This window comes from Plecotus auritus (genome assembly GCF_963455305.1).
Source record: "Plecotus auritus genome assembly, chromosome: 9".
Classification (NCBI taxonomy): Eukaryota; Metazoa; Chordata; class Mammalia; order Chiroptera; family Vespertilionidae; genus Plecotus; species Plecotus auritus.
The window spans coordinates 42,688,356-42,713,317 of NC_137783.1; the positions used below are offsets into that span (position 1 = coordinate 42,688,356).

At 37.8% G+C, this 24,962-nt stretch overlaps 1 protein-coding gene across 7 annotated transcripts in view; it reads right to left on the bottom strand.

The window, feature by feature from the left end:
• The window catches only part of HERC4 (HECT and RLD domain containing E3 ubiquitin protein ligase 4), a 105,370-nt gene extending 87,184 nt beyond the window's left edge, over positions 1–18,186 (bottom strand). For 3 of the 7 annotated variants that reach the window (XM_080642490.1, XM_080642489.1, XM_080642485.1), the window contains exons 1-2: positions 17,847–17,987; positions 15,743–16,048 (exon numbers count right to left, since the gene is read on the bottom strand). In XM_080642490.1, coding sequence (XP_080498616.1) covers positions 15,743–15,968 — 226 coding nt within the window. In that variant the 5' untranslated portion in view covers positions 15,969–16,048; positions 17,847–17,987. Of the gene's footprint in view, positions 1–10,355; positions 10,490–15,742; positions 16,049–16,501; positions 16,532–17,846 lie in introns of those variants that run through there. The other 4 variants (XM_080642484.1, XM_080642486.1, XM_080642487.1 and 1 more) reach the window with 4 other exon arrangements.
• Between the last annotated feature and the right edge of the window lie 6,776 nt (positions 18,187–24,962).

Genomic DNA, 24,962 nt, shown 5'->3' on the forward strand with positions numbered 1-24,962 from the left:
GCAGTTAGGGGCAAACAGGCTGGCAGGGGAGCAATTAGGCATCAATCAGGCTGGCAGGGGAGTGGTTAGGGGGTGATCAGGTTGGCAGGCAGAAGCGGTTAGGGGCAATCAGGAAGGCAGGCAGGAGGGCAGTTGGGAAGGACCAGGCCTGCAAGGGAGGGCAGTTGGGGGCGATCAGGCCATCAGGGGAGGGTAGTTGGGAGGGACCAGGCCTGCAGGCAAAGGTAGTTGGGAGGGACCCAGGCCTGGAGGGGAGAGCAGTTGGGGGGGGGGCCAGGCCTGCAGAGGAGGGAAGTTAGGGGTGACCAGGCCTGCAGGGGAGGGCAGTTGGGGGGGATCAGGCCTACAGAGGAGGGCAGTTAGGGGTGACCAGGCCTGCAGGGGAGGGCAGTTAGGGGCAAACAGGCTGGCAGGGGAGCAGTTAGGCATCAATCAGGCTGGCAGGGGAGTGGTTAGGGGGTGATCAGGTTGGCAGGCAGAAGCAGTTAGGGGCAATCAGGAAGGCAGGCAGGCAAGCAGTTGGGAGCCAGCAGTCCTGGATCATGAGAGGGATCCCAGATTGGAGAGGGTACAGACTGGGCTGAGGGACACCCCCCGCCCCTGCTGCACGAATTTCGTGCACTGGGCCTCTAAAATATATATATATATATATATATATATATATATATATATATATATATATATATATTTTTTTTTTTTTAAAGATTAGTGAATAGCAGCAATAATTCAGAATGCTTTTTTTCACTTTAAATAATCATAGTTAATTTTGTTAGAGATAACAAAGAAGCCAAAGGTACTTCACTCAAGGCATGTACTTCCCTATTCCTAAAGTGAAGTTTTTGTTTACTGATACTTTGTAAAGGATCTCTAATATAATCCATATAATGATCACAAAGTGTATTATAAAACTAAATTGAGACTGAAGGAAATAAGACTAAAACATCAAAAAAACTAAAGTGTCTATTCTCTAAATTAGTACCAATAGAAATTTGCAATGGTACAACCCATAGTCATTAAAGCATTTTGAGTTCCCTGATAAAATCTAAAGTTAATGTAAAGTGACTTATATATCTTAGTTGACAGCCCACAAAATAATATTCATATGGAGCTATAACTAGATTTTAAAAATTCTTTGCAAATGGGTATGTTTACAAGTTCATACCCCTTTTACGCATTCTATCTACATAGAAGTATACAGTTAACGTACATCAAGAGCTTACTATGTGCCTGGCATTGTGCTAAAGGACTTAATAATCTCATTTAATCCTCATAACACCATGAGGAGGGTGTACCATCATCCCTACTTCACAGATCAAGGCACTAACATAAATATTCCCCCTATTTACTGTCCTTCTGTTAACAATATTTAAAGAACATTATTGTTTTAATAATTGATTTTTCAAATATACTTAACATTTTATAAAAATTTAGGGCTTTACAGTATTTTTCTTTTTAAGAAAAGCCCTTTCTGCTTGTTTAGGAACTGTTGAAATTAATTGCTCTGAAGAGAAAAGGAGAAGTCTTGAAATACAAAGACTCCAACATATACAATGTCATATAGTTGCTTTACTTCAATTTCTTTTTAAGAAAAGCAAGAACTAATCCTCAAAATATACTAGCAGAGGTTTTGTTCTGTTTTGTGTATGTATTTTTTTTAAGGTTATTTATTCATATATTTGGTATCCATTCATCACAGGATCAGTTATATGAACGTATGTTCGTATTTTCTGTATTCTTGATGCTCTTGACTTGGGGGGTGAGGGGGCTTACAGAGCACAGAAGAGATTGTCCCTTCAGGACAAATTCCTAGAGAACAACTTGCCTACTAACATGCTTTTCATATGCAAACCAGCCAATCCAGAGTTTATAACACCAAGTAAATCCTTATCTCTCTCTCACACACCAAGCTAGTATTTCCCTTACCCATAATCATCCCAGGGCCAGGTAGTAAGAAACTAGAAACCAACCTTATAACCCAAAGCCTGGAGGAATTAAACTAGCCAATCCTAAACTGCTGATTCTGCGAGTCTTGTCTTTCCCTGGGAAACCCCAGTAAACGTCAGAACCTGCACTCTTTTCTTCTGCCTCCTGACTACCCTTATGTCTTCCCCTGTCTCTCTGTGTGGCATGCAGTGACCCCTCTCTCTGAGATCTGAGTATAATAAATTTCTTCCAAGCCTCATTCTTGCTTCCCCTTATGATCCAACCAACTTTAATATATCATATCCAACGTGTACATCTTTCGAACAGTTTCCATTTTTAAATTTTTGGTTATAATATTTGGCTTATGGCCACCAAATTCATTGAAACAGGAGTCTGTGTATAATTTCCTTCCTTTCCTATAGCATATCCAATAAACTACATTGACCATGTGTGCATTCAATAAACCCATATTCCTTTCTGTGTGTACCACAGTGTACTCACCACAGTGACAAAGATCTATACTAAAGTAAGGCTTCTACTCTCCAGGAGTTGGCATGGTAAAGAATATTTTTATCTAAACACTCATATGAAATAGGAAGACAGCCAAGCAACTTATTTACTGAATGCCAGGTAACTGTCCTTCAGTACTACACAAAAATATGCAATTTGAGTTCTTACAACAGTGACCAGGGCGATGTAGGAGATAGTACTTCAGCTGGGCAAATTCAACAGAAACGGAAATATGCCTTAGGAAGATTAATCCTAAATTAGTAGGAAGGATGAATTGGAACAGAAACATCAGTTAGAAATTTTTAGCCACAGTTTTTACATAGACTAGCAATGATCTAATTAGTATAAAAATAAATATTAGATTGAGATAGCAGGAAACTATTGGCCCTAATAATTTAAAGCAACTAGCTGAAGGTCATGCATTTAGCCATTTGCAAAGGAAAGGAAATGTGAGAGTTACTAAGAAAAGAACCAATAAGATTTGGCAACTGAATCAATGTTGGTGCTATGGGCTAGAAAGCAGATCCTAAGGTGAATCTGAGGGAATTCAAGAAGCATTAATAAACAAGGACGAGGAGTTGTTTTCACAGTTTATTTTAGAGAGATGGAGATAGCTAACTCACAGTACAATGGTTTCCATTTAAAATGTTCTTTTGTTCTCTACATTTTATCAGTTCATGATATATAAATTTCTCCCATAGTCAAGCACCTTGTAAACAGTGGATGCCCTGTTTATTAACAACATACTCATATACTAAGCAAAAAAAATTGGCATTGCTATTAAAATAGCTACAACCATAAAAAAAGAGATGCAATCAAATGCATTTATTTTCAATTTAAAGGTCTGCTTAACTTTTGGGGAGGGGCAGAATTTTAAAGTGTGAATAACTAGAATTTATTCAAGTGCCTATGTTCCTCCACATACAGTACACAAAATATACCTTCTGATATAAACTGAATGCCTGTGCCCTCTCCAAATTCAAAATTCATAACCCTACAATGTGATAGATAGTATGAGGTAAGCCTTTGGTGTGATTAGGTCATGAGGGTAGAGCCCTCATGAATGAGATTGGTACCCTTTCCCTCAGCTCTTCTGCCAAGTGAAGACACAATGAGTAGATAGCCTTCTGTGAACAGGAAGTAGAGTCCTACCCAGACACCAAATCTGCGAGTACCTTGATCTTGGACTCCTCAGTCTCAAGAATTGTGAGAAATACGTTGGTTAGTCAAGCCACCGAAACTATAGTAATTTTTTTATAGCAACCTTAGTAGACTAAAACATCTTCCAATTATTCATCATTAAATAAACTTTTGAAAATAAATGAGTCTAACTTCCATTATTTATGTGCTTCTCCAGGAACAAAAAAAAAGGGGGGGGGGACTTTAATTGCTTTATTTTTTCTGTATCTTTAAAGACATCCAATTCATTTTATATCTTGCTCAAATATAGCATTACCTCTCCATAAACATACATTCTTTTTGAAATTTTGGCACATTTTAAAAATATGGGCTCCAACAATTTTAACATAATTGAAGACTGAAGTTAAAGAAGTACTTTTAAGCTTAGCATAATGTATGGGACAGAGTAGGAAGACACTCATTTTTTTGGAATAAATACTTGAATTTCAGTTCTAAATGAAAAGATATATTACCGTATTTTCCCGTGTATAAGATGCTATTTTTTTCTAAAATCGTTAGACTGTAAATCGAGGGGCGTCTTATACACAGAAGTCAGCCAAGGATGGAGCCACGAGGGCTGCCCATATCTTGTCAAACAGGCTTCCTCCAATCATGAGCCTTATTGTTACTGACAGCAGCTGATGCCGCAATTGGAAGTGGAGGTGGAGAGTGCGCAAATGCAACAGGGACCAGAGCTTTCTGAGCCCATAAAGATGTCAAAAATAAAAAGATAAGTATCGGTAAGCGACTGTCTTGCTCTGCAAAATTCAAACTGAATGTAATCAGCTATGCAACAGAGCATGGAAATAGAGCTGCAGAGAGACAATTTGGACCTCCTCCCACTGAGTGTCTGATCAGACAGTGGAGAAAACAGAACAGCTCATTAAGATGCCAAAAAAGAAGAAGGACTTAAGAGGAAAACCAGCAAAATGGGCAAACTTGGAGCAGAGGCTTAAGTTTATGGAGCAGCACCAGAGTGGCTTATGTGTGTCAACCAAACTTATTTAATGTCAGGCAAGAATGTTTGCAAGCGAAATGAACATTGATTTTATAGAAAAGGCAAAATGGTGCTTCAAATTCACAAAGAGAGAAGGGTTGGCTATGAGAACACGAGTAACGTTAGCTCAGAAAATGCCACTGGTTTATGAGGAAGATCTCACATATATAGACAGTGACTCAGAAGACAGCAGTGATACAATAGAAGTTGAAGAAATTGATATGTGTGGAACTGGTAATAGTGATGAAGAAGAGAGCAGTGATGCAACAATGGCTGAATAAAGTGATATGCTGCATCACATCAGAGCATTGGTATGTAAACATTATCTGCGGTAATTACTAAATAAAAATGTGATCTGTTCTATGTTTAAAATATTGATTTCTTAATTTGGGGTTGGAAAAGTGAGGGCATCTTATACACAGAAAAATACGGTATCTATCTGAAGGCAAATATGCAAACAGCCTATCACCCATTTCAGTGTAAGGCACACCTAAAATTAAATTCCCACTCTAATATTAACAGCTTCCTTCTTTTAAGCAAACATTTATTGAGCACTCATCACATGCCAGGCATTGTTCTTTGCACTTCAAGTGTTATCTCATTTCATCCTTACAACCACCCTAGGAGTTTGGCATTACTCTAATTTTATAGAAGAAAACACGGGCACAGAGTGACTAAGCAATGTGCCCAAGATAACACAGCTAAAAAGTAACAGAGTCAGGATATGCATATAAGCATTCTATTTCCAGAGCCTACCCTTTAAATATTCAGAGAAAAAATCTGTGTCTACCATTCACAGATGGAGTTCTCATCAATGGAGTTCTCATCCCTTATCCTACCTCTGCACCAAGAGTAACTACTGTTATCAGTTGTATGTAACTGATATGCATATAAGCATTCTATTTCCAGAGCCTACCCTTTAAATATTCAGAGAAAAAATCTGTGTCTACCATTCACAGATGGAGTTCTCATCAATGGAGTTCTCATCCCTTATCCTACCTCTGCACCAAGAGTAACTACTGTTATCAGTTCTATGTACCCTTCCAGCTATTTTTACATATTAATAAAGAAATAAAAATATAATATATATGTATATATTAATATGTATGTTAACCCAAAATACATCTTTCTATACAATGTTCTAAACCTTGCCTTTTACTTAATATATCTTGGAGATCTTTCCATTTTGTTACACAAAGAACACCTTCATTCTTTTCACAATTACATAGCATTACTTTACATTTACTGAATGGACCATAATTTTTTTACCAGTTCCCAATAGATAGTCATATGATCATTTCTAATGTTTTGCTATTATAAACAATGTTGCAGTTAATGTCATTTTGTACATATACAAATGTAGCTATCAGAGCAAGAGTTATATTCATGGACTTTTGGGAGAAAGGGTATATGCATTTGTAATTCTGACATATGCTGGCAAAGTACCCTATATGAATTTATCAATTTATACTAACAACCTAGGAAAACTTGTATACTAACAGCCTCACCATATAGAGTGTATCATCAAACTTAAAAATTTTTGTTAACCTGATATGTGAAAAAAAAAAATGGTGCCTCATTGCAGTTTCCTGCATTTCTCTTAGTATGCATGAAGTTGAAGAGAATGCATTTGTTTCAGAGCCATTTGTATTTATTTCCTTTTCTGTTAAATGCCTGTCCATATCTTTTGCCCATTTTGCTGCTGGATTGTTGTCTCTTTATCTCGTCAATTTCTAGGAGTGCTTTGTTTGTTTTCCCCAGGTACAAGTGAGAGTAAGTTTATTTTATTAATTTTGACTTTGGGCAATTCATTTAACCTCTTGAAACTGTATTTCCTTCACCTATAAATTTAAGCTAATATATACTTTTCAGGGTGGTTTTAAGACTTTTGGATAAGGCATAAATGATTCTATCCTCTCCTTTATAAAACCTGATGATTCCTATTACAAACTATAATTGGATATCCATCAAATTAAATCCAAGCTCCCTAATTTGATTACTTCTATAATCTGACCTCAATTTTACCTTTCTAACCTTCCTGCTCACTATTTTCAGACCTTTTAGGTAACTCAAATTTGGCCATTTGAGCTGCTTTACCTATAGAATACTCTTCTTCAATCTTTCCTCATTGAAATACTATATTCTTCCAGCTCATATGCTAACTTTCCTATAGAAACTCACCTAGATCCACTCTATCCCAAATGGTTACAATATTCATCTCTTTACATAGCACTATTTATGCATCTTGCAAGAGTTAGTACATTTTATATTTGTATGCATTTCTATTTATTTGTGCACTTGTTTTATCTTCACTTCTAAATCTTTAAATTATACTTATCACATTATACTAAAAAATTTGTCAAATGAATAATACATTTTTAAAACTTTCCTTTGCAAACTTGTAAAGTGAGGCACAAGAGTGCTTAACATTTTTAAATAAATTTAATCATCGCTCCTACATTTGCTAAAATTAAAAATGTTCTTCTTCCTAAAGAAATAGACAGAGATACAAACAAATTTATGTATATGTTCATGGTAGCATTACTTATAACAAAAATTTGGAAATTGAAAAAAATGTAACACAAGTAAATTTTGGTACAGTTAAATAATGAAATGTTAAGTTATCATTAGCAATATCCCTAAACATTTAAAAACATGGAGGAATTCTAAATTATTATTAAATTATTACTGGGGGAAAATTTTTGAGATACTAGGAACATATTCCTACTCTGTAATCAGAAACATTTATGAGTACAGAAAAAATGTCGAATGGATAATATTTATCTATGCATGATGATTGAATTTTACTTCCCTTATTTCCCCAATTTTCTACTAAGAATATGTAATCCTATATAATAAAAGCCTAATATGCTAAGTGTCCAGAAGGGCATTCAACCAATCAAAGCATAATATGCTAATGATATGCTAAGGTCGCTCAACCATTTCTATGACGTGCTCTGACCACCAGGGGGCAGACGCTCCGACCGATAGGTTAGCTTGTTGCTGGATGGGCTGGACACGCCCTAGAGTCCTCCCCGCCCCGATCATGCACCTGTGGGGTCTCTTGGCCTGGCCTGCACCCTCTCGAAGTCCAGGACCCCTTGGGGGATGTCAGAGAACCAGCTTCAGCCAGATCTCGCAGGCCAGGCCGAGGGACCCCACTGGTGCACGAATTTGTGCGCCGGGCCTCTAGTACTTTTAAGACACTAAAACTGTTATTTAAGAATACTACTGGCACCCCCAAAGGAATAAAATGAGACAACTTTGATATTAAAAAAGAAATAACTAGGATATCTTACCTAGTAATAGAGAAACATGTAAATTGACCGTACCTCCGCTACGCCCACAGCCAATCAGAATAAGTATGCAAATTAACCCAACAAATACAGCGGTTAATTTGCATACATACCTGGGTCCCGGGAACCTCCTCCACACCCAGGTCACTCCCAGCTGGCCATTGGGCGGAGGCTTTAGGCTTGGGAAGGGGCCAAGCCTGCGATCAGAGGTGCAGGTGGGGGAACCCCTTCCAAAGCCTAAATCCTGGGGCGGAGGCTTTAGGCTTGGGAAGGGGCCGAGCCTGTGATCGGAGGTGCCGGTGGGGGGGGGGGGGTGAGAGGGGGGAAGAACCCCTTCCCAAGCCTATAGCCTGGGGCAGAGGCTTTAGGCTTGGGCAGGGGTCGAGCCTGGGATCAGAGGGAAGGGGGAAAAAATATCAATGGAAACATATCCTCAGGTGAGAATAAAAAAAAAAATAAAGAAAGAAATGTCATATCCTATGAAAGACACATCTTGAAAATGCTTAAAGAAAGTTGTCATTTTTTCATGGTGAAGAGACTGGAGTCCGTGTTGATGAAAATACCTTGGCGGCTGCGGTGATTGGCAGTGGCTACAGCAGCGGGGTGATGGGGCTGGCACCTTCCCCTGATCAGCCCAGTCGCCTCTCACAAAGGGAGGCCAGACTGCGGCTTGGGTCCGCTCCCAATGGGGAGCGGGCCTAAGCCATCAATAGGACATCCCCTGAGGGCTCCCAGTATGTGAGAGGGGGCAGGCTGGGCTGAGGGACCCCTCCCCAGTGCACGAATTTCGTGCACCGGGCCCCTAGTCCTATATAATAAAAGGCTAATATGCAAATTGATCAAATGGCAGAACAACCAGTCGCTATGATGCACACTGACCACCAGAGGGCAGACGCTCAATGCAGGAGCTGCCCCCTGGTGGTCAGTGTGCACCCACATGGGGAGCACTGCTCAGCCAGAAGCCGGGCTCACGACTGGTGAGTGCAGTGGTGGCAGCAGGAGCCTCTCCCGCCTCCGCGGCAGCACTAAGGACCCCTCGGCAGATGTCCGACTGACAGTTTAGGGTGCAGGCCGGGCTGAGGGACCTCCCCACCCCCCAGTACACGAATGTCATGCACCAGACCTCTAGTTTAAAAATAATGTGAAAAAAATAAGAATAATGTGAAAAACACATTACTAAAGAATTCTAAAATGTTTTCCTTATAGCCAAGAAAAGCTAAAGTAAATTCAGGTAAATAAAATATGGTTTAACGACTGAGCCACCAAAGGTTAAGAAATTCTTCTTTTAAAAAAGTAACTCTAACAATACAATTGTAAATAGCACAGATTTTTCTTGCATGTAATTGCCACAATTCATTAAGATATAAGAATAATTACTGCCTTTTAAACTGCATCAGCCTGGGGGGAAAAATTTATAGAAGCTGAAAGGAATTAAACTATGGGCTCTCTAATTCAGTCTCTTCATTAATGCTCCCCACTTTTCTACTTACTAACACAATTCTAGCCTTCAAAACCCTTATAACAATGTCTGAATACATTTCTTCTATTAGGTTTTAATAATATCTATGAAGTGAAACTTGATTTATTCAAAGCAGTTTTAAAAATACAAGGGGTTTGTAAGAAATTAATCTTCAATTGCGCTACATTTGTATGTCATATTAGGGACATGGAGCCCTAAAAATATTTACTAAGGAGATGACAGAAACTAGACCACCAATGCTGTCATCTGCAACAAGAATCCTTAATAAATGCCCAAACTGTGGAACTGAAATCAACCATACTCCTGGTTCTTTCAAGGAAAGTATATGGCTCACTTACGATCAGATAAACACACTAATATACCAAATGAAAAGAGAAAAACCATTGCTTCCAAGTCCCTTTAAAAAGTCTCTATTTGTTAAATTGCTCAGATTAGGCAACTGCTGCTATTATTGTCTTCTCTACCGATTAAAGATTCTATCAAGCATTTACCAAACCAATGCATCCTACAGAGAGATATATGGCCGACTTGATACAACATAACTAATCCAAGCTCTAATGTTAGCCACCAAATCAATTGCCTGGGCCTTGGATAGTAGCACAGCATAGCAACAAAGGGATACAGAATATGATATATAATAGAGAGAGAAAAGACTGAGGAGTACCATGATAGGTTTTTGTTCATTTGTTTAAATATTCTTCATAGCACACAAGGGTATAATGAAGTACCAAGGTGGTAACACAATGCAAGATCTTGGTAAAATAATGATTTCAATAAGCCATCAAATAAAATGGCAAGGAAACAATCCCTGCATTAGTATTTCATCTGCCTCAAAAAAAAAAGATATGACTATAAATAATTCTAAACATAAGCACAATTTAGTGAATAAGGTAGGAGACTGGTAGACTTAAATTTTCAGATTCAATTTATAGTTGTTCACCAGTCACTGCTGTTTTGACAAGTTACTTACCAACTTGTGCTGCCATTTCTCCGTAAATTTATCCCCTAAGATGAGGATAATTCTTGCAAATTGTGTCACAAGCATTTGAAAGGAACCATGAGTTATTGTGTAATGCTCTTGAAATTCCTCAGATGTAGGGTCCTACACAAAGTAAAGTATTATTATACATCTCTCTAACAGTAGTCATCTGTTTGCATTATGACTTTTTTGTTCCTATCCTTGAACACTGTGATTCTTGGGCACTAACCTTTCTCAAAGTGTCCAAAGCAAGCCTCCATATATCATCCATTATCTTTCACTTCCTTAGAAAGTAGTTAAAATTAGGAGTTATAAAACATAATGAGCTTCTTTAGTATTACATGTTTTGGTTCAATAAGAAATATGTGGAATAATTTGGTACTTTTAATCCACTCTTAAGTGAATAATTTTATTTTCCACATTTATACATTTATTTTCCTATATTACTTTTTAAATTACAATTATATTTTAAGAAGTTCATTAACAGACTTATGTTTTATGAACAAGGAGAGCAGGTCAGAAAATGAAGCAAGAAAGGCAAGCAAGTAATTACTGCTTTGTAACCAAAATACTTTATTGGAATGACCCAACAGTAGAAATGAGCCCAGCCAGCTCACTAGCTGAGCATCAACCCATGAACCAGGAGGTCAGGATTCGATTCCCAGTCAGGGCACATGCCCGGGTTTCGGGCTCAATCCCCACTAGGGGGCGTGCAGGAGGCAGTTGATCAATCATTCTCTCTCATCATTGATGTTTCTCTCTCCTGCTCCCTTTCTCTCTGAAATCAATAAAAATATAATTTTTTTAAAAAAAGAAAGAAATTACCATTCTCGGCTACAGGAAACAGAATCAATGCTTATAATTTTTACATCTTCTACAGAGTTGAGCACAAGCTACAATAAGTTTTATCATACTATTCCAAACTTTACTAGCTTTGCTAATCAAGTTAGCCTTTATTTCAAGAATAAAACATATACATTTAAAATTTTAGTTGGTGTTGGTGCAATATTATGTCTTTAAAATAGAACTCTCAACCTTCTTTATTGTTCCTAAAATCGCTTCTCTTTAAATTTGGAATGGTCTCTTATTTGCTAGTCTAGTGATGGTTAGTCTCTTAATCTTTTAACTTCAGTTTCCTCATGTAAAATGGGGACCATAAAACCTGCCCCAGCTACCATACAAGACTGTTGTAAGGATTAAATGAGATAATATACTTGAAAGGATTTTACAAACCATAAAAAGCTATCAAAACAGTCACTTTTTCACAGAACTGTATCACGTTACTTACAAATTATGGTCATAAAATAGTTTAGTATTGTTTCTTACATGAAATGGAAATACATGTGCAAAACAGCCACCAAATTTTACCTATGATTTGATATACAGTGAGAAAATGATCTTGTTAGGAAAAGTACACTTCCCATGTTATTTTTAAATCTTTAGATGTGTATTTGGAAGGATAAAAATAAAACAATTAATTTAGTTGCACTGGCCTAACATTCTTAAGTGTAACATATTTACTTGTTAGCTATGAATTAAGAAACTCAGAGCCATTAGCTAAAAAAATAAAAAAGTTAAAAATAATTCTTATGAAAGAAAAATGCATACAGTGGAACCTCGATTCTCGAACTTCATTCATTCCGGAAGTGTTCGAGAAGTGATCTGTTCGAAAACGGAATCATTTTTTCCCATTAAAAATAATGTAAATTGAATTCATTCATTCCAGACCTCCAAGTGATTCCGTTTTAACTTTTCTTACAAACAGTGCATGTCTAATGTACTGTTTAATGTATAAACAAGCACTTCTTTTTTATCAAGCCACCCGTAGTAGCCTTAAGCAAATCACTTTCAGCTCTCCTTCCAGGGGTATCTTTCAGGAAGTCAGCACGCAGCATCTTTGCTTTTTCACATATCACTGCCTCCAAAATGCTGTCACTGGCTTAACTGTCTTTTGTTTATCCAAATCAACAACAGTTTTTCAATTGCCTGTAATCATTGTATCTTTCACATGCTTAACAACATTAGCACTCTTGATGGCTCCTTTATATTTTAAAATTGTGCTAACCTGTGCATTTCGTCAGCAACCATAGCAAAGACAGACACCAAACAAAACAAAATAATATTCTAGCACAATTTCCTGAGATGTTAACAAGGTAAGGTTTAGCTGTAACTGACTCATACTTGTGCATTCTCTCCTTTGTGGCCTGAGATGCTTTTTGTCATGCTGATTTATCAGCATGAAAGAGTTGTCAGGTTGAGAACCAAAATTTTGTTCGATAACAGAGACATTTTTTCCTGTGAATAACTTGGTAGAGAACTGAATTGTTCAAGATGGGAAATTTCAAGAACCAAGGCTTGACTCTACATGAAAGTAAAATAGATGTTCACTTCTAAGGAAGTAAATGAGAAAGAGCTAGTAATGATAGCAAGGGGTATACATATACAAGAGAACGGAGTTGAACCATGGGCATAATATGCACTCTTGGTATACAAGGAAAATCAGTGAAAACTTGTGGTTTCTAAGAAGTATAAATGGAAACCTCTCCTGATAGGCCATAGAACAATTCCACTTAGCTACACTGTAAGGCCGAGTCCTCCAGTTGGTTATCATGATTCTCAACAATAGCTTATCCTTAATGAATGAGGCCACCTTCCTCTTTATTACAGAATACTTAGTATGGTTACAAAGCCAGCCTCTGTAAAAAAAAAAAAAAACCACACACAATTCTTAGCTCCCTCCACACACATTTAAAGCTTTGATGAAGAGGTACTATGTTTATAATTTATAACATGGTCCTAGAAATTCAACCAGATTCACTCAATTACCAGAAGACTTTAGAACCAATTAAATAAGAACTTATGTTCTAATTCAGTCCTCAAACTCAAATTTTAAAAAGGGTTGGAGAAGGCACACTTTTAAATCTTTAAGAAATTATTCCAAAGGGAAATAATTTTGATTAAATACATTAAAATTTTCCACTCAAGCACCTTAAATCAAAACTGAGGTTAAAAGTCCCTATCAGCCCGTCCCATGTGGCTCAGTGGTTGAGTATCAACCCATGAACCAATAGGTAGGTCCTGGGTTCGATTCTGGTCAGGGCACGGGCCGGGGTTTTGGGCTCAATCCCCAGTGGGGATGTGCAGGAGGCAGCCAATTAATGTTTCTCTCTATATATCCCTTCCTCTATCTCTAGAATCAATAAAAACAAAAAAAAGTCCCTACCAGAGTCAACCACCTTTCTTTGACTTTTACTTTCTCTTTCTTACCTCTGTAACCTAGGTACACTTCAATATATCATTGAAACTGGACTTCTGGTAATAAAAAGCTTTTCTCAGAATTAGGATCCTGCCCTTAAAAAACTAAGTTATTCTAAGCCCCAGACTGATTTTCTGGCTATTTATGTGATAAATGATTGAATTGAACTTAAGATTTCATTGTCTGCCAGAAATCTTTAATTCTATCCCACAATGACATTTCCCATCATTTAAATTTCCTAGACTCAAAAGTAGGTATCACATCATGTCAAATTTCAATTCTCTCCAGTTATTTCATTTATGTGTGCCTTAACTCCCAACCCAATTTTTTAAGACCAAGTTCATGCCTTTTATTTCTCTATAGCATGTGATGTACCCTGGACAATGAGACAATCCTAAAGAGATATCATATATTAGGTAAAGCCACCCTCCCAAACTTCTATTACCAAATAATGCTTCCAGGATGAATCAACAGGGTGATATAAATGTCACAATGCAATCATCACAATGTCAGTATGACCACAAAGAAGCTTAAGTTTCTCAGAATCTTACCTATAGAGTTAAAAGCTGTTCCAGGCAATATAATCATTATACTATTGGTGCAGTGTCTACCCCTGTCCTGGACACTGTTAGTGTTTGTTCAATTAACATTTAAAAGTTTTAAAGCATAGTAAATTTCAGTAACTATATTGGCAATTTCTATGTGCTGGCTTTATACTTTCTACTTGCCTTTGTAACCTCTCAAATTACTAAAGCAATACAGAGATATGTTTAGTTATTTCTGTGGGGCATGTTAAATAATAAGAATAGCAATAGCCCCATACTATGAAAAATCTCAACCTGAGGCAGCATTCCAATCTAGGCAAAATATAAAGGATTTATCTGCCTCTAGCAGTGATAAATACTTATCAGTAAATTCCCGTTCACATCTACCAACATAACTTCCATGCCTAATATTATGAAAATCTGGTAAGATTCCATAAAATATTCTTAGTGAGATAAAGTACATATAAGAAAGCTGCCATTTACCTTGAGTTCTGCAATAATTAAACCTACTGTATTAAGCACTATTACCATTCATCCAAAATACTTATATTACAAATTAAGGCAGAAGAAAAGAGAGGAAGACTCTAACAGGAAAGGATGAAAACCATACAGCATTTACAAGTAGAAGAGTGAAGGTTGGCATGGTGGTAAGACGGTATAAAAGATGAATAACATGCCTTAATTTAATGCTTTAATATACCTACATTAACCTCTCAAAAGTACACTAGAAACCTCTTAAATAATGAAGTTGTAAAGAAAAAAACAGCCACAGAAAATATACTTAAGCGCCACGTTGTTGAAGTTAAAAGAAGAAAACTAAATACAGCTGCAGTTTTATCTGAATTTACCACCTTGAGTTAATTGTTATTATAATTAAAACAAAAAGTTCACATAACAATGATATTTATATTTCTAAGTGTAGTGATACTTGATTTGAAAATATGTATAGCCAGGAAAATAGAATAAAATGTGACCAGATTCCTCAAAATTCTCATTACTCTGCAATTATTTTAAAATTTGCTTTTATGTCTACTACAAAATCAGGACATCTCAGAGTCACAAAACCTTTAGTAGCTAGTGGTGTTAGATTAGGAGAATAAAAGATGTTATTTAAAATGCTACAACAGGGAGAAAAATAGAAGACATATATTTTAGGAAAGTAAAATGCTTTCATATCAATATTTTTCTTTCTCATGTATGAAAAACAACACAATAAATTATGCATTTAAAATCTGCCCAAGGTCACTTAATAGTACTTGTTAAAAAAGACCTGCATACTATATACTCTATATCAAAAATCTGAACAATGTAGGCAATATAAACCATGATTTTTCTCTATTTGTTTACATCGCCACAATTATGTTCTGAAACAAAGCTTCATACAATAAGGTTTTATAACAGGAGTTAAAAAAGGAAACCACAAAATAAAGTACTTAGGAGTATGTAAATATAAAGGATATATTTAAATCCTGGTTTGCTTTTAAAGCTTGACAAAAAATATGGGTCTAGGAATTTACTTGACATGTCAAACTTAAATGATATAATTATTAGAAATAACAAACAAATTTTCAACTTACCTGGTTTCTTTCTGGATTTTTCATGACCTAGCTGTCCCAGATCATTGCATCCACATGTGTACACTGTTCCATCATCCAGAACAAATACAGTATGTCTGAGTCCACATCCTACATCTCGGACTTTTTTGTTTATAAAAAAGTCACTTTTTCTGGGCTCTAATACAATTTCTTCATCAATTCCACCCAAACCTAGCTGTCCAAAAGATGCATTTCCCCAGCACAACATGTTTGTAATTCTTTAGGTCTTCCAGTTTCAATAAAAAAACTCCCTTCTGAAACACTGGAAAGTTGGAGGTATCCCTATGGCTGAGGAGATAGAAAAAAAGTTAAGATGACTTCAAAGGAAGTATGTATTGTTGCTCTTTCAATTGCAACGCTACAATAATCATTACATAGTAAACATTAAATCTATCCCACAATATGCTACATATAAGCATCATTCAGTTTCAAAAACCAATCACTTGTATTTTTTTAAATATTTGCTATAGAAACATTTAGCTCTCTCCATGAGTCTCTGTAGAAGTTTAAACATTTAGTTTTTACTTTATCTTGTAATCCTCTACCACAAATATTAAGTATCTTGATGAAATTAATCCTTTTCTCCTTTTTGCTTTAAATAATTTCAATGGAAGAAATAAGACATCTACTCACTGTCTCAACAATCAAGGAAATTACAGTGAAAAACGTAGCCAACTTCAGAAACATAAAACCCTGAAATCTCCCTCAAGTCACAGCATAATTAAACCTTCTAATACCTACCTCCAAACAACAGAAAACTGAAGTTCTTATCTGTAATAGAAAACCAATAATGGAAACTTTAAATTTCCCACAATTTAAATGACTTCCAATTATTCATGCCAATGTTGAGGCCCTAGAGAAAACTGTTCTCTTGCCAGGCAATCTTAAGACAATCGCCTCCAAAGATCATACTTACAAAAATAAAAAAATAAATAAAAATAGTAACACTCCGACCTCACTTCAACTTTAATTTTAAAACTAAGTCAATGTACATAATTATAATACTCACAAAAGTACGCAGTTTAATACCAAGATTCTCCCCAAAATTCAACATTGTCTATTATGAGTGGTAACAGAGACTGAAAAAAATATTTCCCCTGGGCAATCAATATCTATCTATACCTCTGAGACAACTATATGAGGATGGAAAAAAACTGCAAGTAACTCCAGCACTGCCGACTTTTCAAAAATAGGGATGGGGGCTGGGCCATCGATAGTTTAGTGTCGAAATCTGTAGAACTTTCCAGCACATTGAGTATTCCTTCGTTTGTAAAGACACTGATAACAGAGTCCACTTCATCTAAATCTACACAGGTCTTTAAGTACATCGCATTACTAAATAACACAATTCCAGGAAGTCAGCCTTATTCTCGTTGTAGTTACCCACATTCATTATTACACAGAACCTGAGAAGTTTCAAAACCCAACTTTCCTACGTTCGGGCTACCAAGTGCCGAAGCTGTCCCATTCCATGACCCCATCCATTCACAGAGGTTTGATTTCATTCTTTTGGAACATCAGAACTCGATCGTTCCCGAGAGCTCTGCATTGTTTCCTCGAAAAAAAATTTTTTTTCTTTAATTTTAAGAAGAGAGGACAGGAAAATACCCCTTAATTTCAGCGCACGAGGTTTAACCATCCTTTTCTTTAAAAAGTCTGAAGGGGTATCAGAAAGGCGTCCTCCCGCCAGCAACAGGTAGGGGAACGAGGAGCAGTTTTTATTCCCATCATATTTCCTGAACATCCACTCAGATCACTTCAGGGGGACCAGCGGGGGAGAAATCGTCTGCACACACCCAACCTCGCGGGCCGACCAGTTAACTACGGCAGCCGCCCGCCCGCAGAAGTCGCAGGTCGAGGCTCGGCACCTCGGCGGCCTTCGGTCCGAGGGGGCCCTTCCCCCGCGAGGTGCCACATTCCGGGCCCCATGCCGGGGAGCCGCGACCCTGCCCTCGTTCCCCGCCCCCCACCACGAGGAAGCGCTGAGAAAGCACCCTGCGCCCGGCTGGCCTGTATCCGCCCAGCCCGGCCGACCCCGTTCCTAACGCCGTCACACGCCCCCGAACCCACCCGGGCAACGACTCACCCGACGGCTCAAGGCGGGGGAAGCTCAGGGCAACGGAGGGCGGCGCCTCCCCAGACAGCGAGGCAGCGCGGCAGCTGAGGCAGGTCTCCAGCTCTTGGACCTCCTCCTTTAACCCGTGGCGGCGAATACCATGCAGGGCTCCTCCGGTGTCGGTGCCGCTGCTCGCGGCTCCCCTCCCCGCTCCTGTGAAACTTTATCGGGTTCCTCTTAGAAAAGCAGCCGCCGCCGATGTCCAGTCCAGAAACAGCCGTCAGCGCCCCGGATAGAGCGGGAGGGGAAGCCTGGAGTCGAGCGGGGCGGAGAGCGCGAAGGGTGGGGAGAGTTCGGGGAGAGGATGGGAGAAGGGAAAGGGGGAAGTGGCGAGGCGTGGGAGGGGCCCGCCGGAAGTGAGCCACGGAGCACGCGTGCGGGCCCGCCCACTTCCCGCCTCGCGCGCCTGCGCCGGAATCTTCCCCGGACTCGGCGACCTGGGCGCCTGCGTAGTGAGCTGTTTTGCCTTGGAAGCAAAGTGCCAAATACTGAAGTTGGAGTTTGCGAAGACCCGTCGGAGGTGTGCTTCTACGTGTACGAGGGCCTTTTAGTGAAGAAAATCTCTTTTTCTGCTCATAGGTTCCAGTCTATATTTCATCCTGTCTTTTCCCAAGGAGAATTTTAAGTAGCAGATGAAATACAGAGTTATGAAGGCGCGTGAAGCCTTTTATTTTCTCTCAGCTTCAGCCGGAGCTAATCTGAGGATGACAGGTATATTCATAGCAATGGCTGAGGCAATGGCATTAAATGTCAACACCACCAGTTAGGCTTCTGATAATAGTGATAGCTGCCATCACTTGCTGTACTCTCCCTGGAAGATAAATTTACATTGCAGAATCTCCTTCACTCAGGGAAAATTTAGTAATGCATATGGCTAGAGTCCCTGCTTTATAAAATAGAAGTTTTAACCTCTTAAAAAGGAGGAAACTTGAAAAAAGGGCACTTTGGTAATTTATGTTGGACTTTGCTAGAACCTGTGACTTACGGGTGAATGTTGAGACCTTAGAATTACACAATAGGTCATGTTTCTTTATCTCGTTGAAAAGCACATTTCAGATTAGTATGTGGATTAGTTTCGTAGGGCTGCCGTAAGAAAATACCACAAGTGAATGGCTTAAAACAACAAAATTACTGTCGCAAGTTATGGGATCCAGGAGTCTGAAATCAAGGTGGCAGCAGGATTGGTTCCCTCTTGGACTCTCAGAGAACTTTGCGCCCATTCTTCTGTCCTGGCTTCTGGTGGTTGCTACAATCCTTGGCATTCACTATAATCTCTGTCTCCATCTCCACATGGTGTTCTTCCCTATGTATCTCAACAGTCTGAGCATTACTTAGTGTCCAAATTTTACTCTTAAAAGGATACGTCATTGGATATGTATCCCCACCCAATCCATTATGGCCTCTTTTTAACTGAATTATATCTACAAAGACCCTCTTTCCAAATAAGATCACGTTCTCAGGTAGCAGAAATTAGGACTTCAACAAATCTCTTTGGGGGACCCAATTCAACCAACAACAGTATATTACAGAAATAAATGTAAAAATGACAAGATGCGTTAAGCAGAGAAAGCATCTATGTATATAAAAGCCTAATGTGCAAATTGTCCCCTCGGGAGTTTGACCAGGAGCAGTGCAGAACAGCTGGAAGGCCCCAATTGGCCCTGATCGCCGGCAGGCCTAGGGATCCTACCAGTGCATGAATTTCATGCACCGGGCCTCTAGTAATTTCAATATTAGGAATGGTGAGAATGCCCGCAAAAAAAATCCTTCATTCTTATTTTAGTAGCTTCATTGCCCTTACAGAATTTTTGTTCTCTTTGAATGTTAAGGACTTGATGCCTCAGAATATATCAGTAAAGGGGAAGTTATGGACTTTGGGATTTTTGAGATACATACTTAAGCTGCAACAAATCAATACTAAAATTTCAGTGACTTAACATAATAAAGGTGTATTTATTACCTTCTTAACAGTCCAAGTGGATATTCCTACTGAATGAAAGCTGATTTCCGGGAACCTGAGAAGATAGGAGCATGGGGAGTTTCTTAAAATTCTTACCTGAGACGTGCCACATATTACTTCTGCATATACAACATTAGCAAGAACTACATACCTAGATGCAAGGGGCCTGGGAAACAAACCCTGTCTGAGTTCCAGGTACTACTTTATACTCTAGAAGAGAAACCTGAATTAGTGGACAGCTATCTCTGCCACATGGATACATCTCTCTGGAATTTTTTTTTTTTTTGGTAATTTTTATGAGTTTATTTGAGCCAGACTGGCAACATATGCCAAGAGCAAGATCTCAACTGCTCTTCTCTCTGGAATATTTTTTAAATGATAGGTCTTGCTTATGGAAAGTAGAATGGACATTTCTAGATGTTCCTTTTAACCTTATAAATCTATGAAACTGTAGTATAAGATTTTAGAAAATAGCCTGTGATTATCTTTAAGGTGAGACAACTATAGGATCAGAGGGTTATTAGGATAATGTAAATTTTCTGCATAAAAGCAGCATGAGATATTGATGAGAAATATGGCTTCTGATGTTGATTTCCCTGGATTCAGAGCTTGAGCCTATAGGCCACCTCAAATCTCTCTCCTATCCTCAAACCTTTACTAATGATCTGTTTTACAGAAAATTACTCCTCAGTCACAATTTCTGTAAGTGGGGGGTGTTAATTCATATCTCACTAGGTTGTTGTGGGGATTCAATAAGGTAACGTGTACAGTGCCTTGCTCCTTTGGCAAGTGGTTTTTATGAATGATAGCTATTATTACTAATATTATCGCTTTTGAACTCTAAGTAGTCAACATTTGGAAAACTATTCCATATCACCAATAATGAAGTAATTTTAATTTAGAACAAAATAAAATATTTTTCCCTACTGTATTATTTTCATTTTAAAAGTTAATATTCAGACTGTTGAGACACCACTAAAATAGGAATTCATTTTGTCCCACTCTTACCTTTGCTCCCTTCCATCCAGCCATATTGTTCGTGCTGGAACTCACCTCACTTTCTTCATTCAATTCTCTACTCATGTCATCTCTCCAGTCTTCCCTGACTGTCCTATCCAAAAAACCACCCCCTCACTCTCTGTAATCTTATACTACTTTATTTTCTTTCACATCCATTATCATTACCTGATATTTTATTGTATGATTCATAAATGTATATTATATATGTAATATGTAGATAATCAATTATATATACAGTTTCTGGTCTACAGCATGTGCTCAAAAATTATTTATTGAATTATTAAGGGTGCTGGCAGCATTGTAAATGATCACAAATAAATATATTTGGCAATATGTTTCAAGAGATAGTAAATTTCACTTAATAGTTCATAATAATAGCAATATTTATTGTGAAATAGTGTGCTAAACTATATAATATCACTTCTTAGACTCTGTCCTAAAGGAATACAAGATGCATTTAACAAATATTTATTGAACACCTACTATGTGCCACTCTCCCAATTCTAGTAAGAGGGATAGATAAAAGTAAGACAGGGAAATAAAAGTCTGAACAAAGATTTTTATTGTAATGTTATTACTAATACCAAACATTTAAAACAACCTAAGTTCCAACAATGGGAAAATAGGATGAGTGGCAAGGTTAATCCTTTTATTAGTTAACTTTGAAAGGATAAAATGGTATTGTCCAAAATAATTTGTCACCAATTATCACCAAATCATAGATTTCATCTTGACTGGACAACTGGAAAGGCCTCCTCTAGTCATTTTACCCGCTCCTGCTCTCTGAGGTTAGAGCCTCCACTTAAGCAGTTGCACAGCTACACTTTTTAGGTCCCTCCCTAAGAACTGGAGAGTTCTGCTCTTTTCATCCCCTGTCTTATGGGCCCCATAGTCATTTCTCCTTGGCCTTTGAGCTAGCATTAATGGCTTCAGCCTAATGTGTAAACAAAGCAGATCTTTTACCAGATTCTTGAATAAGTCTTTACTGAGCACCTACTCTGTGCTGCCTTCCCAATTCTAATAGTAGAGATAAAATGGGGAAAAAACGACTAGGCAGACAAAAGAATTTCAAACTTTAATAAATACTAAGGGTACAAACAGGGGGTAGAGATAGAGAATAATAGAGAAAGTCCTTGAAATAGAATGGCCAATGATGGCCTCAAAGATGAGTCACTATTAAAACTGAGAGCACCGCTTTGCTGGTGTGGCTCAGAGGTTGAACATTGACCCAGGAACTAAGAGATCACCAGTTCCATTCCCAGTCAGGGCACGTGCCTGGGTTGCAGGCTCCATCCCCATGAAGGGGGCATGCAGGAGGTAACCCATTGATGTTTCTCGCTCATTAATGTTTCTATCTCTATCCCTCTCCCTCTCTCTCAAAAAAGCAACAACAAACAACAACAAAAACTGAGAAGAGTAGGAGAGACCTGAGTTTGTGGCCTACCCCCATCTCAGATCAGGTCTAAGCCCTCTCCCTGGGAATATGGTAACTATACTCTATTCCATAATCCTCATGTGAATCTGCTTCCAATTGGCTATGAAGATGAACAAAGAGAACCTGGACCACTACCTAGTGGGGACCTCAGCACTGATTTGGACCATTACTCTGCACATGGACCAGAAAAGTGTATGGAACCTTAAGATGACTCTTTCCTAAGTATCAGATGATGACTAGAGCATACTGATCTCCCTTCTCTGGGTTTATGGCAGGAGATAGCTTAATAAATAACTTAGATTAGTCATGGAAAAAACATACACAACTTAGAACAAAGAGAAGGATCAAGCCCTGTGAAGAGAGGGGTGAAAAACAATTCTAGGTGGAGGGAGCAACGCAAAACCCTTAACGGAGTAAAGTACGTGGCATTTTCCAGGAACTGAAAGAAAATACAGTTGAGCACAGGGACACTAGATATGCTTGGTGATAGGTAGTCAAGAGTCCATATCCAGTAGGGCATATTAAGGAGTTTCATTCTATGTACTATTCAAGGGTTTTATGCCAGCAGAAGGGGCAATGATTATGTGTGTTAAAAAGATTTCATTTGATGCTGAACTGGATAGGACTGCTAAATTAGAGGAGGGTCAAAATGGAGGATATACATTATTATGCAGGCTTTTGTAATAATACAAATGAGAGAGAATAGTGGTGGAACTAAGGAGATTGCGATGGAGATTAAAAAAAAATGAAGAAAGTAGATAAAAAAAATACTGTGGAAATAGGATTAACAGGGTTGTGGTGGAAGGTTTGTGGCTGGGCCACTGGTAGTTTTCTGCTTTGATATTTTCTGTTATAATCTGTGCCATTTAATCTATAATATAAAGATAAGTAATTCTGGATATTTATTATAGAATTTTTCTCAACTTTCATTCTCACAATTATACTAACTTCATATCCTGCTCCAAATTTACATTCTAGCTGCAATTTCCTTCTCAGTATCCTAGTGTGAAACAGTAGTAATGTTTATATTATGAATATCTGAAACATTTTTTAAATGCTCTCTTTTTATAACTCTCTATAACTTCTTTGTGTTTGTTTTTCGTCCCCTAATTATTAGGCATTCAACTAGCATTGAAATAGGCACAAGCCTGCAAAATCACATGTAATGTGGCCCTTGACCAGTATGTGGGGATGTGTTCAAGCTTTTGAAATTACTGTGCAAGTACTCCAGTTACTATACTTTCCGAGCAGAGAAAGTGCTCAAGATGCCCTGGGTCTTTTTTGTGTGTCAGTAAAGAATAAAAATTGTTTTTAAAAACAAACTCAACTATATCATAAATTATGCTTTAAAGTTAATTTTATCCCAGCAATCATAAGATGAGGATTCTGCAAGTTCTAATTAATAATGAGCACCACCAAAACAATACAGTATGAAGTGTGGAATCTATACTTACATGAATCTTTTTTCTTTTAAAAGAAACAAAATAGCAATAAAGAGGAGGAATCTCAACTATAGGGCTTAACAGTCAAACTTGTGGGTAGCAAATTGAACTATTTTGTTGCTACTGATTTTGAAGGGTCCTATAAAGATATCTGAGGTTGGAAAGTTCTAATTTAGCTGTCAGAAATATGAAATCTGGAAAGTTACTTTATTTTGTTCCTTGTGCCTGGTCCCCTACCAACTTAAATCAGTAATATACCCTTCATCAAGTCAATAGACAAGATTATATATATATATGTATGTATGTATGTATATATTTAAGCATGTCTCACTGCTTTCAAATAGGATCAGGACTAAAACTAAATTTGACAAATTTTTGTCAAATTAACAGTACTACTTCTTTGAATAGAAACTAAGCACAGAATGATTATCTATTAAATCCTTTATTAACAACTTTCAAAGTACACAACTGTATAAAAGAAACATCTTGCTGTGCACCTTATTTATTGCTTTCTAAAGGGAATTTACAACACATTTCAGGTTCTTAGTTAAGCATTAAAAATCTTACAGAAGCAGCACAGAAGATCACAAAATATCTATCATCCAAAAATCAATAAAACACGAGCATTTTATGAATAGATTTTCATTAGAGTCTGAAAATGGATTCTTAAAGTCTCAATGTAAGATGTGATAGCTAGTAGGAACAGTTGAGAAGTAGTGACTAGGAAGGACAGTGTTCCTAAAAGACATACTATAGTTGCCATCTCCACATTATCTAAATGCAGTTTAGCTATATTAAAATGACAGCAATGATTGCCCAAGAAAAATCCATACAATTCAAGCTGCTGTTTTACTTTTTTATTTTATTTTATTTTTTGCTCTTGACATTATTACAGATGTCCCCTATTTTCCCCCTTTTTTACCCCCCCCCTCCACCCAGGCCTTCATCACACTATTGTCTGTGTCCATTAGCCAGGCATAAATGCATATAAGTTCTTTAGTTTAATTTCTTCCCATCCTCCCTACTCCACTACCCTCTGAGAACTGTCTGTTCCATGCATCAAAAAAATGGAATTGCCATTTGAACCAGGGGTCACACTTCCGAGAATATATCCTAAGAATGCTGTTTTGTTTTTATTTTTTTAAATATGTTTTTTATTGATTTTTAGAGAAAGAGGGAGGGAGAGAGAGAGAGAAACATAGATGCGCTGCCTCCTGCATGCTTCATGC